Consider the following 12,519-nt stretch of genomic DNA (forward strand, 5'->3'; position numbering starts at 1 on the left):
GATAGAGGATTATGTTCTCACCAGTGTAGAAACGTTCACATACTTGGGCAGCACCATCAGCCAGGACGGTGGAACAAGCCTGGACATCCGGAACAAAATTAAAGCCAGGAACACCTTCAGGAGCTTAAATACAGTCTGGAAATCATCAAAATACAACACCAAAACCAAACCCAAAATTTATCAGAGCTGCGTTCTTTCAACACTACTTTATAGTGCAGAATGCTGGGGAATGAGAAAGTGTGATATGTCCAAACTGTCTTCATTCCTTACAACCTCCCTCAGAAAAATTCTCCAAATCTTTTGGCCCAGAACAATCTTAAACCAAGATCTATTGACACAGTGCAGCTAAGAGGATCTGAGCACCATCATTGCCTGGAGGCATTGGAGATGGATCGGTCACGTGCTTCGGATGGAAACTGATTCCATCACCAGAGTAACAATAACACGGACACCTGAAGAACAGTCTAGATCCATTCTCTTTGGAACCCCCTTTCAGGTAGTTAAAAGGAGCTAGCAAATCCCCCCTCATTCTTCTCCTCCTCAGACTAAACAATTTATATTGGCCTTCTCCAATATAAACACAGAGCAGAACCCTACCAAAACAAATCCCTCCCGGGAACACCCAGCCCTCCCCTGGGGAGGGAGGGAGAGGATGAACTACACGTGACCGTTGTTAGTCGCAGCTCATGCAGGTGCTGTGGTGTTGAGGGTGGGATAAGAGCCTGAATAGAACAAAGGCACATGAAGATCTGGAGTGGAGCTGGCCTGTGATATCACTAATGGCTGACGCTGATGGCTGTTCACCAGCTCGCGGAGCTGGGCGAGAGGGATCAGGACAAAGCTGGGGAGATCATTATATACGTTGCAGTCAGAATGAGAGCTGAAAAGGGCCTGCTCAAAGGACAAAGGCAGCTGCACTCCAGCAGCCAGAAGAGAGCATTAGCTGGGGCTAGTTACTGGAGGTGGAAATTGTTCAATTTTACCTGTTGCGGTGCAGGGGGGAGGGGAATGTAGTGCCTACCAGCCCCTTGTGCACAACATCCTGAGCCGTTAGCGAGAACCGAGGGGTAGTTCTGGGCCTCTCTCTGCCAAGCTGCCTAGCGTTTGGGAACCTTTGTGAACTCCCATTCCCCTGGCCTTGCTTTGATGGGAACCGCAGATAGCGTCACTGTCGGGAGGGTGGGGCCTGGGGACAATGCCCTAGAGGGAATCCCAGCCCCACTGCTGCCCTGGAAGAGGGAGGGTGTTAGGATTTATGTGGACGCCTGGCAGATCAGTGGCTGATATGTTTGAGCCGCTGGGAGGCAGAGCGAATGTTCAGAGAGCTCTGTGTCTGTCCTCCCCCGCAAACAGTCCTGGGTGCAGGAGTGTGAAACTGACTGCATCTGTGATGGTCTCCCTGATTCCCACAGGCTGCCTAATAGCAATGGTGAAACTGGAATCCAGCAGCAGCATAACAAAGCCCTGAGCAGCTGTGGAGGTGTTAAGAGCTGTCTCTGCAGACTCAGGAAGATGGCACTGCCTCAGGATTGGTGTTTGGGATGGGACATCTTTATCACCGCGAGAGCACAACTTGCAAGGCTACAGAAATTCATGGCTCAGGCCCCAGGTTTTCTGGGGAAAGTGTCCCCTACCCTGCTGGAGAAGGGGGTTTTCAGTCTCTGCCTTAGATATTGATCAGGCCCTGGCTGTGATGATGATCAGAGACCAGTACCATTATCCCCATTTTACAGATGGAGGAAACTGAGGCATGGGGGGGGTGCACAAGGTCACCCAGCTGGTTAACAGATGAGCTGGGTCTAGAATCTGGGTCTTCCAAGTCCCAGTCAAGCACCGTATCCACTAGGACATGCTGTACTGGTGATTTCCTGAAAACGTCCCACTGGAGCAGGTGCTAGTACAGGTTGGCCACTGACACTTCACCACAGTGCTGCATAGACCTCCTCTGAGCAGGAGAAATGCAGCTGCCAGCTACACTCATACTCCCGCCATCAGTGCTCCCTTACGGATGCCTTCAGAAGATCAGCAGGGCAAGCAGAGTCTGCATCACGCAGCTCACGAGGGGGCTCACAAGGCCCTGTGACCACATCCCATCTCCAGTGCGATCATGCCTTGGCAGGGCTGGTGTGGGGGACGCTCACAGAAGGGCAGCAGTTTAGGGAGGCTGATGGCTCCAGGGACAAGAGGGGTGCAGAACGTGCAGTTAGTTCAGCGAGTCTCCCAAGTAAACAGCTCTTGGATCTAGAAATGATGTGCCACCTGCATGACGAGCCAGCTGCCTGTGCTCCTTTAACTCGCCTTCGGGAGCGGAGCAGGGCTACTGAGAGGGCTGATGCATATGATCAGAGGACAGCTGCTCTCTCCTGAGTGCTGCCAAGGGACCCAAGCCCTGGCTTCCCTTCCCGCAGAGCCTGGTCAGCCTGGGGATTAAGGCTGGAGCTGAGAGAACGGCGCGCTGGAGTTTGAGCAGCAGGATGTTGTTTTCCCCCGTTATTGATGTGGCCGCTCAGGACAATGTGGACGTGATGCCTGCCTGCTTGCTCGGCGCGGGGGACCCTCTTGCACACACTGCTCAGGTGATTTCCCAGAAGGCCCCAGGAAGGGACGAAGGTGGCTGGTTTAGAGACGATGAAAGTATGATTTGAACTTGAGCCCCTTACCAGGGCTGGGGCAAATTGTTCCTCCCATTAGAGTTGCTCCCTGGAGCCAGCCTGTACTAGCATGAGGAGACGCTGTCATTTGATAGCTCTGCCTGCGCTAATTGCTGGGTCCACCCTGTGTTCCAGCCGGGTGGTGCTCAGGACACCTGGGTTCTGTTCCCAGCTTTGCCACCAACCTGCCTTGTGACCCTGGGCAAGCCCCTTCCTCGCTCTGTGTCTTAGTTTCCTCTCCTGCCCTTTGGCTGTTTGGGAAGGCACGGTCTCATTGTGTGTAGGTAGAGCACCTAGTGCAATGGGACTCTCCATCTGAAGTGGGGCCTTGGGGGCTACTAATAGCTGCCTGGTAGGAGACACTCTTTAGCTTATCCTGTCCACGCTGTGAGGGCAGAGGGGTCCAGTGCAGAATGACCCGGGTCAGATATGATAGCGAGGATTCCCCTGTCGTTAGCTGCATGATGCTACTTTGCTTCCGCCTCCGAACGACACGTGGTGTTGTTTGTAAAGGCCACAGGATAGCAGAAAAGTCCCCGGTGGGTGCCATGGGGCCAGCAAGTGGTTGCTCCCTAGGCACGTGTACAGGGCTTGATCCCATGGCCTGATACGCAGGTTCCATTTCCATCTCGTCCTCTGGCAGCAACAGCCCGTGTGTTTGATCCCAGAGCAATGAGGGCCATGTAGATACCTAAGAGAGAGCTTGGACTAGAACAGAACCCAGGAGTCCGGACTCCCAGGCTGGTGCTCGTCCCTCTGGAGGCTGCTTTGCGGCCTGCTGGATCTGAGTGGGAAGTTCTGGATTTCATACGAACCCTGTTGCTCCTTCTGATTGGCTATTTCCTCCTGCTGCTTTGTCTCCTTAGTGTTTTCCCGTTGCCCTAGAGCATTCTATGAGCTGGGCTGTGCAGAGCCAGTCATTCCATCTGCTAGGAGATGAGTTTGCTAGGGCTCAGGCCAGTCCACAGTGGAGAGGGGGTCATGTGGCATGTTCTGTTCTCATCCCTGCTGTATTTCAGCACCTCCCAGTCGTTCACCAAGCTCTGTGACTAACCTCTGTCTCGTGAGGTTCATTCTTTCATCCTCTCCTTCCGGGGAGAATTGTGTGTGCTGTGGAGGGGTTTGCTTTGTTGTTTAACTGTCCACACTGCTCCGTGTTTATATCAGAGAAGGGCACCTGGCACTTGGAGCAGGAAATGGGGACGTTTGGGATGGTCTCTCTAGTTCATGTGGTGGGTAGTTCCACTGTCTGGGACTAGCCCCTAGGGAAGCCCTGTCTCTTGTACAGCTTCACCCTCATGGAAGAAAGCGCCCTGGGGCCTGACAAGCGATGCTGTCGACCTTGGTCCCCATCCCGGGGCTTTAGGCTCTGGTAGGCATCCCAGGCCAAGGCTATGGAGAGCCTTGGAGAGAAGGACCAAGCCCTGGACCTTGACTCGATTAACCCCCAACCTCTGGGGTGGAGAGCAACAGCCTGGAGGAGAGGAGAGGAGATTCAGGCTGATTGCTACCAGTACTCTGCATAGGTGCCCATGCCGTGGGTGCTCTCGGGCTGGAGCACCCATGCCAAAAAATACAGTGGGTGCTCAGCAGCGCTGCCAATAAGCTGTTTGGCGGCTGGGGGAGAGGCATGGGGGAGGGCAGCGAGCGGCGGCGGGCGAGGACCTTGCAGAAGGGTGGAGTGGGGCAGGAAGAGGCGAGGCATGGGTGGGGCGTGGGGAAGGGCCTGAGTGGGGGCGGGACCTATGGTACTCTGGGACTTCCGGTGTCCATGCAGAATGGACGGGGTGTCAGGGTAGGGTCTAATGCAGGAGACGCTGTCAGTGGCAAGGAACTCTGTGTCCGTAACGGCGACGTTCCTGATTCCTGGTTACAAATCTGCGAAATTCCACAAGTGATCTAGGAGCCTAAATCCCGTGGCCTGAGGCTCCTGAATGACTTAGGCTCTGTAGTCACTAAGTGCTTTCCAGATGTGTGCCCCTCCTGGTCATGCTGGTCTCTGTGAGCTGGGGGCCTGGCTGGCCCAGGGCAGTAGGACGGGAAGTGGAGCTGTGGAGAGGAGTCTGAACCCGGCAGGGGTGGCAGCGCCTCGGAGATTTCCCTGCACGTGGCTCTTGGCTGACCTGAGTGAATGCATTGGTGGGGGCAGTTCAGTGGCTCTCGGCAAGAGATCCAGGGTGTCAGGCTTTGGTGGGGCTGAGGCACCAGATCCTCAGCAGCAAGTACAGGCCTAGGCGAGCCAAAATCCGGTGAGCCAGGGTGTTCCTAGCAGATGATGGGGTGGCTGGAAGAAGCAGCGGGGCTGGTCGTTAATCCCCTGGCCCAGCCCTGTGCCAAAGCCATTAGTGCATTAGCAGCTCCGCTCTTCTGTACACAGCATCTGCGCGGCATGACGCGTGGGCTGGCCTTGACACCGGCACTTGGCATGCCCCAAGTGCTAGGTGCCCCAGGGACTCGCCAAGAATGAACCCGTTCAGCCGAAAGCCTCGGGGTGACACTCTGGAGACCAGCACCAGTGTGCTCTTCCGAACCCTCTCCTTCCTACACAGCTAGCTGGCGGCTGCTCTCCTCCCCAGAGGTGGCTGCATTTTGACCAGGCAGAGAGTGCACCCTGAGATCTTAGTGGCTGTAGAAAGGGACCTTGGGGGGATAGCCAATGATTGTGTGTATTCAAGGGCTTCTCTCACGAGAGTGGGGGCCCAAGAGAATTAGACGCTGATCTCTGTGCATCGTGGAGGCGACTTTTGGCAGGGTGGATGTTACCCTGGAGCTTGTAGTTAAGTCGCTGTTTTCACGTGTCCCCTCCAGGCTGTGGCGAGAATTGTGCCAGTCCCATGCCCATCTCGGGGTGTCTGAGAGTGTGTCTGCTTCCAGCAGGCGGTGGGGGCCTGGCTGACTCAGGGGCGGGACTGGCCATCGATCATTCAATCTAGGCTAGTAATGATTAGTGAGGTCTGTTCTGTTCTGCTGACAGCACCTTCTCTTGGAAGCTCCCTGGAGATTTGGGGAGCATGATGAGGGGGGCAGCAAATGATCTCAATGGGTGCCTGAATATGGCCAAAATGGTTATACCGCATCGCTGTGTGACCTCAGTGAGTCCCCACCCACCCCCTGCCTCAGTTTCCCTATCTGGAAAAATGGGTTCTACCTCCTTCCCAGGGGCTGGGTGAGACATTCTCTGAGCGAACCCCCCTTCCCTGTTCTCCAACCTTGTGTTGAGGGATTCAGGCTGAGCTGAAAACTCAGGGAAGGGAATGGGCCCACCGGTCTCTGGCTTCTGCTAGGTCACATCAGGATTCCAGGAAGTCCCTCTGGATCCCACTGGAGCACTGAGCATGGCCCCTGCCATCCCAGGTGTTTGAGTAGTGGGGGAAGAGGTTGCAGCTCTGGGATACTCCAGTAGCATCCACGAACCCGTCCATGGAGCATGCAACTGCTGGTCCCTCTCCCCCTGCTGTTGGTCTGGATCTGTTCTGTGACCCTTCTCCCACCACCTCTGTGCTGCAGCAACTGGTTGTTGATCGTTGCCTGGGCTTACAGGGCTGAGCCATCTGCCCTCTCCCTAGGCCCTTCTCCAGAAGTCTGCATAGTTGCAGGGCCAGGGGGCAGCTTGTTAGATCTTAGCCTCCCATGACTCTGGAAACCATGTCCATAGGCAGTTGCCCGCTGCCTTTATCTCTGCTCTGCTCTGCTCTGCCCAGCCGCGAGTCGCCCCCACGCAGGAAGTGACTTGCCGATACAAACATGGGTTGTGCTGCAAAGATAATTTGTTCCCGGGACGGGTGCAGCTCTATAGCCGCAGCCCCAGGCCAGCCCCGTGAGCGCTGGTGGCTCCTGTGCTGGCTACTGGACGTTAAGAAGAGCAAACCCAGTCCTCTCGTCTTCTCAAGTGGGGCAGGTCGGAAGCCCAGGCCAGGGGTGGCTGCAGCTCCTTTGGGCTTACACTTGATCAGCATGGCCTCCACTGCCTTGTGCATGCTGGACTCTGAGGCGTTAGTCGCTATGTGCTAGTCATTGTCTTCTGGCATGACCCTGACCCGCTGTGACAGCTGTGTTACTTCAGAAGCCCAACCTACTGCTGAATCTCCAGCCCAGGCTGCAGTGGATGGGGCCTGTAGCTAAATCCAGACCCCAGACCTGGGGTTTAAAAGACGCTTGGAAAGTGGATTCAGTTCTGATGCTCCATGGTTGCCCCCAGAACTGGGACAGAGCAAAAGTGGCCCACAGCTCAGGATGGCAGGTGATGCTAATAACCCTTAGCTCTTCTCTTAGCTTTTCCTCACTAAATTGCACAATTAGGAGGGCCTGACACGTGACTTTTGAACACTTGGGCTAGGCCATACTGCCCTGGTTCAAGAGGGGTCTCTGAACAGGAATAGCAGGGGGCTGTGGGTCAGGAGTGAGGGGCATCTGCAGAGCCATGGGGGGGAATCCAGGACTGGAATAGGTGCGGGTCAGGAGTGAGGAGCACTGGAAGAGCTGGTGGGGGACAGACCAGAGCTGGGATAGCAGGGGGCTGCGGACGGGAGTGAGGGCAGCCCAGGGCTGGCGTGGGAGGTCGTAGCTGCAGTTCAGGGTCCAAATGCCTGGGCGGAGTTGCGTGGAGAAAGCAGGTTCGTGTCTGCCTTTGCCATGTCTGGATCCGGTCTGTGCTGCCAGCCCCTTACCGTGCACTCAAGCCCCAGCGAAGGGGGCGTCTCCGTGCCACAGGTGTAAACAGAGCCACTTTCAGGAAAGCAGCAGGGAGGTCAGCGCGTCCTGGGGCAGAATAGCCCCGGGAGCCTCATTAGGACTGAGCAGCCAAGTCCTGATGGGCTAGAGGTGGGGTAGGGAGAGGCATTGCTTGGGGGAAACATAGTGTGCTGGGCAGTGCGCTTATGCACACCTGCTACTGGGAGTGGGAGTGAGAGTGAGAGGACAGGTCAGAGTTTCGGGGCTATTGGGTCCTATTCCCAGCTTTGTCAAGAACTCACTGTCTAACCTTGGTGAAAGGACTTCTGCTCCCCAGGTCTCAGTTTCCTCACTCTAAAATGGGATAATGCCCATTGCCGAGGGGGCTGAGGCTCACTTTGTTAACACTTGCATAGCTCTTGGCAGTGTTACTGCATCCATACCTATGTCCTGACACCTTCCTTCATTGGGACGGCTGCTTCTGGGGTGACTTGACCTCCATGTCGCAGCTCGAGCAGCAAGGCCCAGTTGGGGAGCTTGCAGGGTGGTTTAGCTGCAGCAAGCCAAGGCCAGAGCTCTGTGTCGTCCCCCATTTCCCTACCCCCCGGCCGCAGGAGGAGCTGGGTTTATCCCTCAGGGCTCTGTGTCCATCCCCCCTGGCTGCAGGGGGAGCTGGGTTCCTCCCCCGGGGCTCTGTGTCCTGTCCCCCTGCCTCCAGCTGCTGGGGAAGCTGGACTGCAAAGGGGGAGCTGAGCTCCTCACCTGGGGCTCCTTAGCCTCTAAATTGTTCCCTGAGCTAAGGATCCGTGCATGCTAGTGTCCTGCAGCGTCTCTGTCTGCAGTGTGACCATCCAGGGCTAGGACCGGCCTGTAGGTTTTGCACCAATGCAATAGGCCCCGACCACGGCTTCTGGCTGATCCATAATGATCTGGGCTGTGGGCACTGGGCCATGTGGCCAGAGCTCCAGATGTTTCTGCTTCTTTGGCAATGCACCATGTTGTGGACGGACACTTCCTGTAGCCCCATTTGAAGCACATCTCCCCCGCGTGGCAGCAATTGGAGAAGCATAGTGTAGATACGGGGGTCACCAAGCTCTTACTGCCACGTTGGTCCTGCCCCACTCACAGCAACCTCCATGCCGTAGCATTAGATGTGCCAAGAGCCCAGCGGAATTACTCTCACTTTCTTTTGTCCCCTGAATGTTGGCAGAAGTGTCCCCTGCTTTCCGAGCTGCCCTTCCCTCTTCCCGGCTGCTCCAATGTCACTAGCTGGCTCCGTTCTTCCAGGGACGTGACTTGCACGTGCTGCTGCTAGTTGCTTAGCTCGGCCTGCCCCTTCTCCAGTGCCTGGCCTCCCCCACGCCCCCAGCACTGTGGCCGTAGCCTTTCAAACTGATATGACCGGTTTTTTAAAGGCTTTCTCACTATCCACACTAGCATGGTCATGTGTGTTGGAGGCCGTGCTGACTGTGGTGTTTATGCTGATTAGGGCATTCTTTAATGTGCCACTAACTGGCAAAGCCCCAGCATCTATGGGCTTGTCTGCACATTCCACCCCAGTGCAGCTGTGCCGCGGTAGCGCTGTAGTGAAGACGCTTCTGTCGGCGTGGTTAAGCCACATCCGCGAGAGGCAGTAGCTATACTGACGGGAGAAGCCCTCCTGTCGACATAGCACTGTCTACACCAGGGGTTAGGTTGGTCGAGCTGCATCGCTTGGGGGGCAGGGTGTGTGTGGATTTTTCACACTCCTGAAGGACGTAATTATCCCAGTATAAGGCTGTAGTTTAGACCTGGCCTAATGAACCTGTCCTGAACAAGTGAAAGGCTGTGATCTGAACATCCAGCCCCTTCTGTGGAGCGGTCCTACTGAGGAGCAAGGAGGTGGATTTTACCCCAGTATATGACATCAGAGAGACAGAGACTGGCATGCTGCATCCAGTTCTGGTGTGCACATTTTTAAAAGATGTTGGCAGCTTGGACACGGTGCGGGGAGGAGCCACAGAATTGATCCAAGAGCTGAAGCAAAGGCCAGATGGGGAGAGGCCTAGAGCTCAGTCTTTTTAATGCCTCGGGGAGGAGAAGGGACTTGATTTCGGTGTCTGAGTCTTTCCAGGGGAAAAGAATACTGGGTGCCAACGAGCTTTTCAATCTAGTGGGGAAGGCAGAGCAAGAACCACTGGCTGGAAGTTAGAACCGGACCAGATCAGATTGGAAATAAGGCACTGATTTTGCAGTGGGAGGGTGATTGATGCCCCGGCGAGGGGTGGATTCGCCATCTCTGTGGGGTTTCAGAGCCAGCCTTTGTGGAAGAGGCTTTAGCCAAACACAGGTAATTGGCTAAGTGTAGGGAGACCTGGAGGAAGTTCTCTGGCCTGTCAAACAGGACGTCGGACTGGATGATTTAACGGTTCCATCTGGCCTTAAGCTCACTCCCACCTGTCTCTTCTTTTTCCTGCTAGTTGTTGCATTTTTAACATCCCAAATCCAGATTAGCAGCAGGCGGGGAAGGAAGAAGGCAGATTATCTGGTTCCATTCCCAGCAATTGAGTTAATTTGGTTTTAGGTCCAGATTTGGAAGGACTCATTCAATGGCACTGGCTAAAGAGGCTTGTTCTAAGTGGCATGAGGCTGCATCGCATGGAGAGTTTTTGGTTTGGCTGCGGGGAAAGTTTAACGGCTTGTTGGAGTTGGGGGCAGTGTGGTCTAGGAGTCAGGACTCCTGGGTTCTACCCTTGCCTCTGGGAGGGGAATGAGGTCTAGTGGTTAGAGCTGGGAATCAAGACTGTGGGAGGGGAGCATTCTCCAGTGCAGCGATTCTCAAACTATGGGACAGGTCTCCCAAGGGAGGCATGAGGATGTGTCATGGAAGGAGTGAGCTGTGTGCTTTTTAAGAGTACTGGCTGTCGGCCCCCAGTGACAGGTGCTCATGCAGAAGGGCTGTGCCCTCCCGGGAGGCGGGAATAAAGGGGACAGTCAGAGCCCTGCCACCAGGCTCGGGCTCTCCGTCCCCCTGTCTCAGTCCCTCTCTGGGGAGGTGGTGGGGCTCCAGCTGCAGCTCCAGGGTGGCAGCAGCAGTAAGGGTGGCGTTGGGGTGCTAAGTCTGCTGTGAAAAGAGATATTGACGAATACCATTTTTTCACGTCGCTGTTCTTATTTCTGTACAGCCGCGGCTCTCCACTCTGCCTTCAGAACGGGGGGGGCGGGCGCAGGGGGGTGCTATATGTACTTGAAGGCGGGTGGGGGCCTGAACAACTGCAGACACAGAGAGGAGTTCACTGGAGCAGTAGTTCTCAAATGGGGGTTAGGGCAGGGGTGAGGGCTGGTAGTCAGGACTCCTGGGTCATATCCCAGGCTCTGTCACTGCCATACTGGCTACTCCTCAACCAGCTTCCTCTAGGGACTCCAGGTAACACCAATATCACCTGATGTGGTACTCAGCTATTACCACTCTGTGCCTCAGTTTACCTGCCTTTAAAATGGGATCACCCATCTCAGTGGGAGGCTGAACGCTTCTGTTGTGAGGCACAGATAGCCTTTGAAAATCCCTTGCGGAGCACATGGTCGCTCTCCTAGTGCCCTGTCCAGCCAGGGTCATGGCTCAGTCCAAGCGAGGATGCAACATTAATTACCCAAAAGCTATAAACCTGTTCTCTGCACCACTCTCCTCCGGTGCCACTGATGTGATTTGCCTGTATGTTGTATCCCCTTCCTTCATGTCTCTAGGCTGTGAGCCCGTCAGGGCAGGGATCAGCTCTGATCTGTATCTGCACAGCACCCAGCACCCTGCCAGTTCATCCTAGGTACTTTTACAGCTACTATGACCGCAGTGGTCGTGTGCTGAGGCATGGCCAGACTTTTATATCCATTGTACAGAGACCGGTGGTAGACTAGGAATGGAACCTGGGTCTCCCACGTCCCAAGCTCTTGTCACTCACCACAGGGCCAGCCTTTTCTGAAGGGCAGCTGCCTGCAGAACCAATATGGCCTTTGCTGAAACTGGGCTATTGCTTCCCAAGTGCCTCTAGTTGGATGGCTACGGCCCCAGAAAGCCAGCCTGAGCTCCTGTTCCAGAGATGTCTCGTTTGCCTCCCACCCGGCACTGGCGTTCAGCATGGCCCAGCTGCCCTGCTGTTGTCCATTGTGTGCTGTGCACGTGATCCTGCGGGAGCAAGGTGCTCCTGGCGCTGGGACCCTCTGGCTGCAGAACCTCCACTTGGCTTGTACGTGGAAGCTCTTTGGAGCTGGGGCCATCTTTGTGTTCTGTATTTGTACAGCGCTTGGCGCAAAGAGGCCTGGTCTGACTGGGACTCCTAGGCTGTACCATGACGCCCCTAGTAAATAATGTACAGCTCCAAGCACAGTGGGTCCCTGGGCCATGACTCGGGGCCCTAGATAGGATTATAAGCTTGGATAAGGGAGCTCCTGAAGGGTCTAACTAGTATGATGGGATCTTTCCTGTACAGGGCTAAATGGCTACACAGATAAAATAGCAGCAGGAAAGTTAAGAGCAACAAGCAGGAGAGCGGTGAGATGCAGGGGGCTGATCCAGGCGGCAGCAGCTGCAGGGAAGGAGGCTCTTGTCTTGTGCCTGCTGGGAAGGGAGTAGAGAGACACGAGGGTGTCTTTGACCCGGCTTCTGAACTCCCAGGGGGGCGGAGCAATGCCTGGAGAGGCTGCCTCGAGAGGTGCTGGACAGGATCTGTTCTCTTGCTGCACGGGGCCAGATCCTTAGTTCAGCTGCACTCGTATCCAGCCTGGCAGAAAGTAAGGGGGATCGGAGCCATGGCCCATCTAGCCTGTTATCGTGCCCCCTCCCTGCCACCCCACCACTATCACTGATGGGGGCTCTGCTAGGAGCTCATTGCTAGCTGGCCTGGAAGCAGCCTCTGAGCCACTTCCCCGAGGGGTCCTTCCACCAGTCGGTGGGTCCTGGCTCAGGGCACAGCCGTCCCGTCCAAGCCCCATCACTAATCCCCATCTCTTTCCCTCACAGAGATCCTCAGCGGCGTCATTCGCAGCGTGAAGAAGGAAGGAGAATGGAAGGTAAGCAGGCTGGACCTGCTTCCCTGATGTTCCCCTGGGGATATGCTGAATCCATATATTCTGCTCCTCCCCTTCCACCCTCTGGGATTCATTAGGAACCTGTGGTTTCCCAGGCTGGATCAGATCCCTGCTCTGTCTAGCCCATCATTGGTCC

At 55.5% G+C, this 12,519-nt stretch overlaps 1 protein-coding gene across 2 annotated transcripts in view; it reads left to right on the forward strand.

Annotated features, from left to right (window-relative positions):
- The window catches only part of LOC119846126 (syntaxin-binding protein 2), a 37,804-nt gene that overhangs the window by 8,802 nt on the left and 16,483 nt on the right, over window positions 1–12,519 (forward strand). For both annotated transcript variants that reach the window (XM_038379332.2, XM_043506290.1), the window contains exon 2: window positions 12,316–12,365. In XM_038379332.2, coding sequence (XP_038235260.1) covers window positions 12,316–12,365 — 50 coding nt within the window. The remainder of the gene's footprint in view (window positions 1–12,315; window positions 12,366–12,519) is intronic.

This window comes from Dermochelys coriacea, chromosome 20, assembly GCF_009764565.3.
Source record: "Dermochelys coriacea isolate rDerCor1 chromosome 20, rDerCor1.pri.v4, whole genome shotgun sequence".
Classification (NCBI taxonomy): domain Eukaryota; kingdom Metazoa; phylum Chordata; order Testudines; family Dermochelyidae; genus Dermochelys; species Dermochelys coriacea.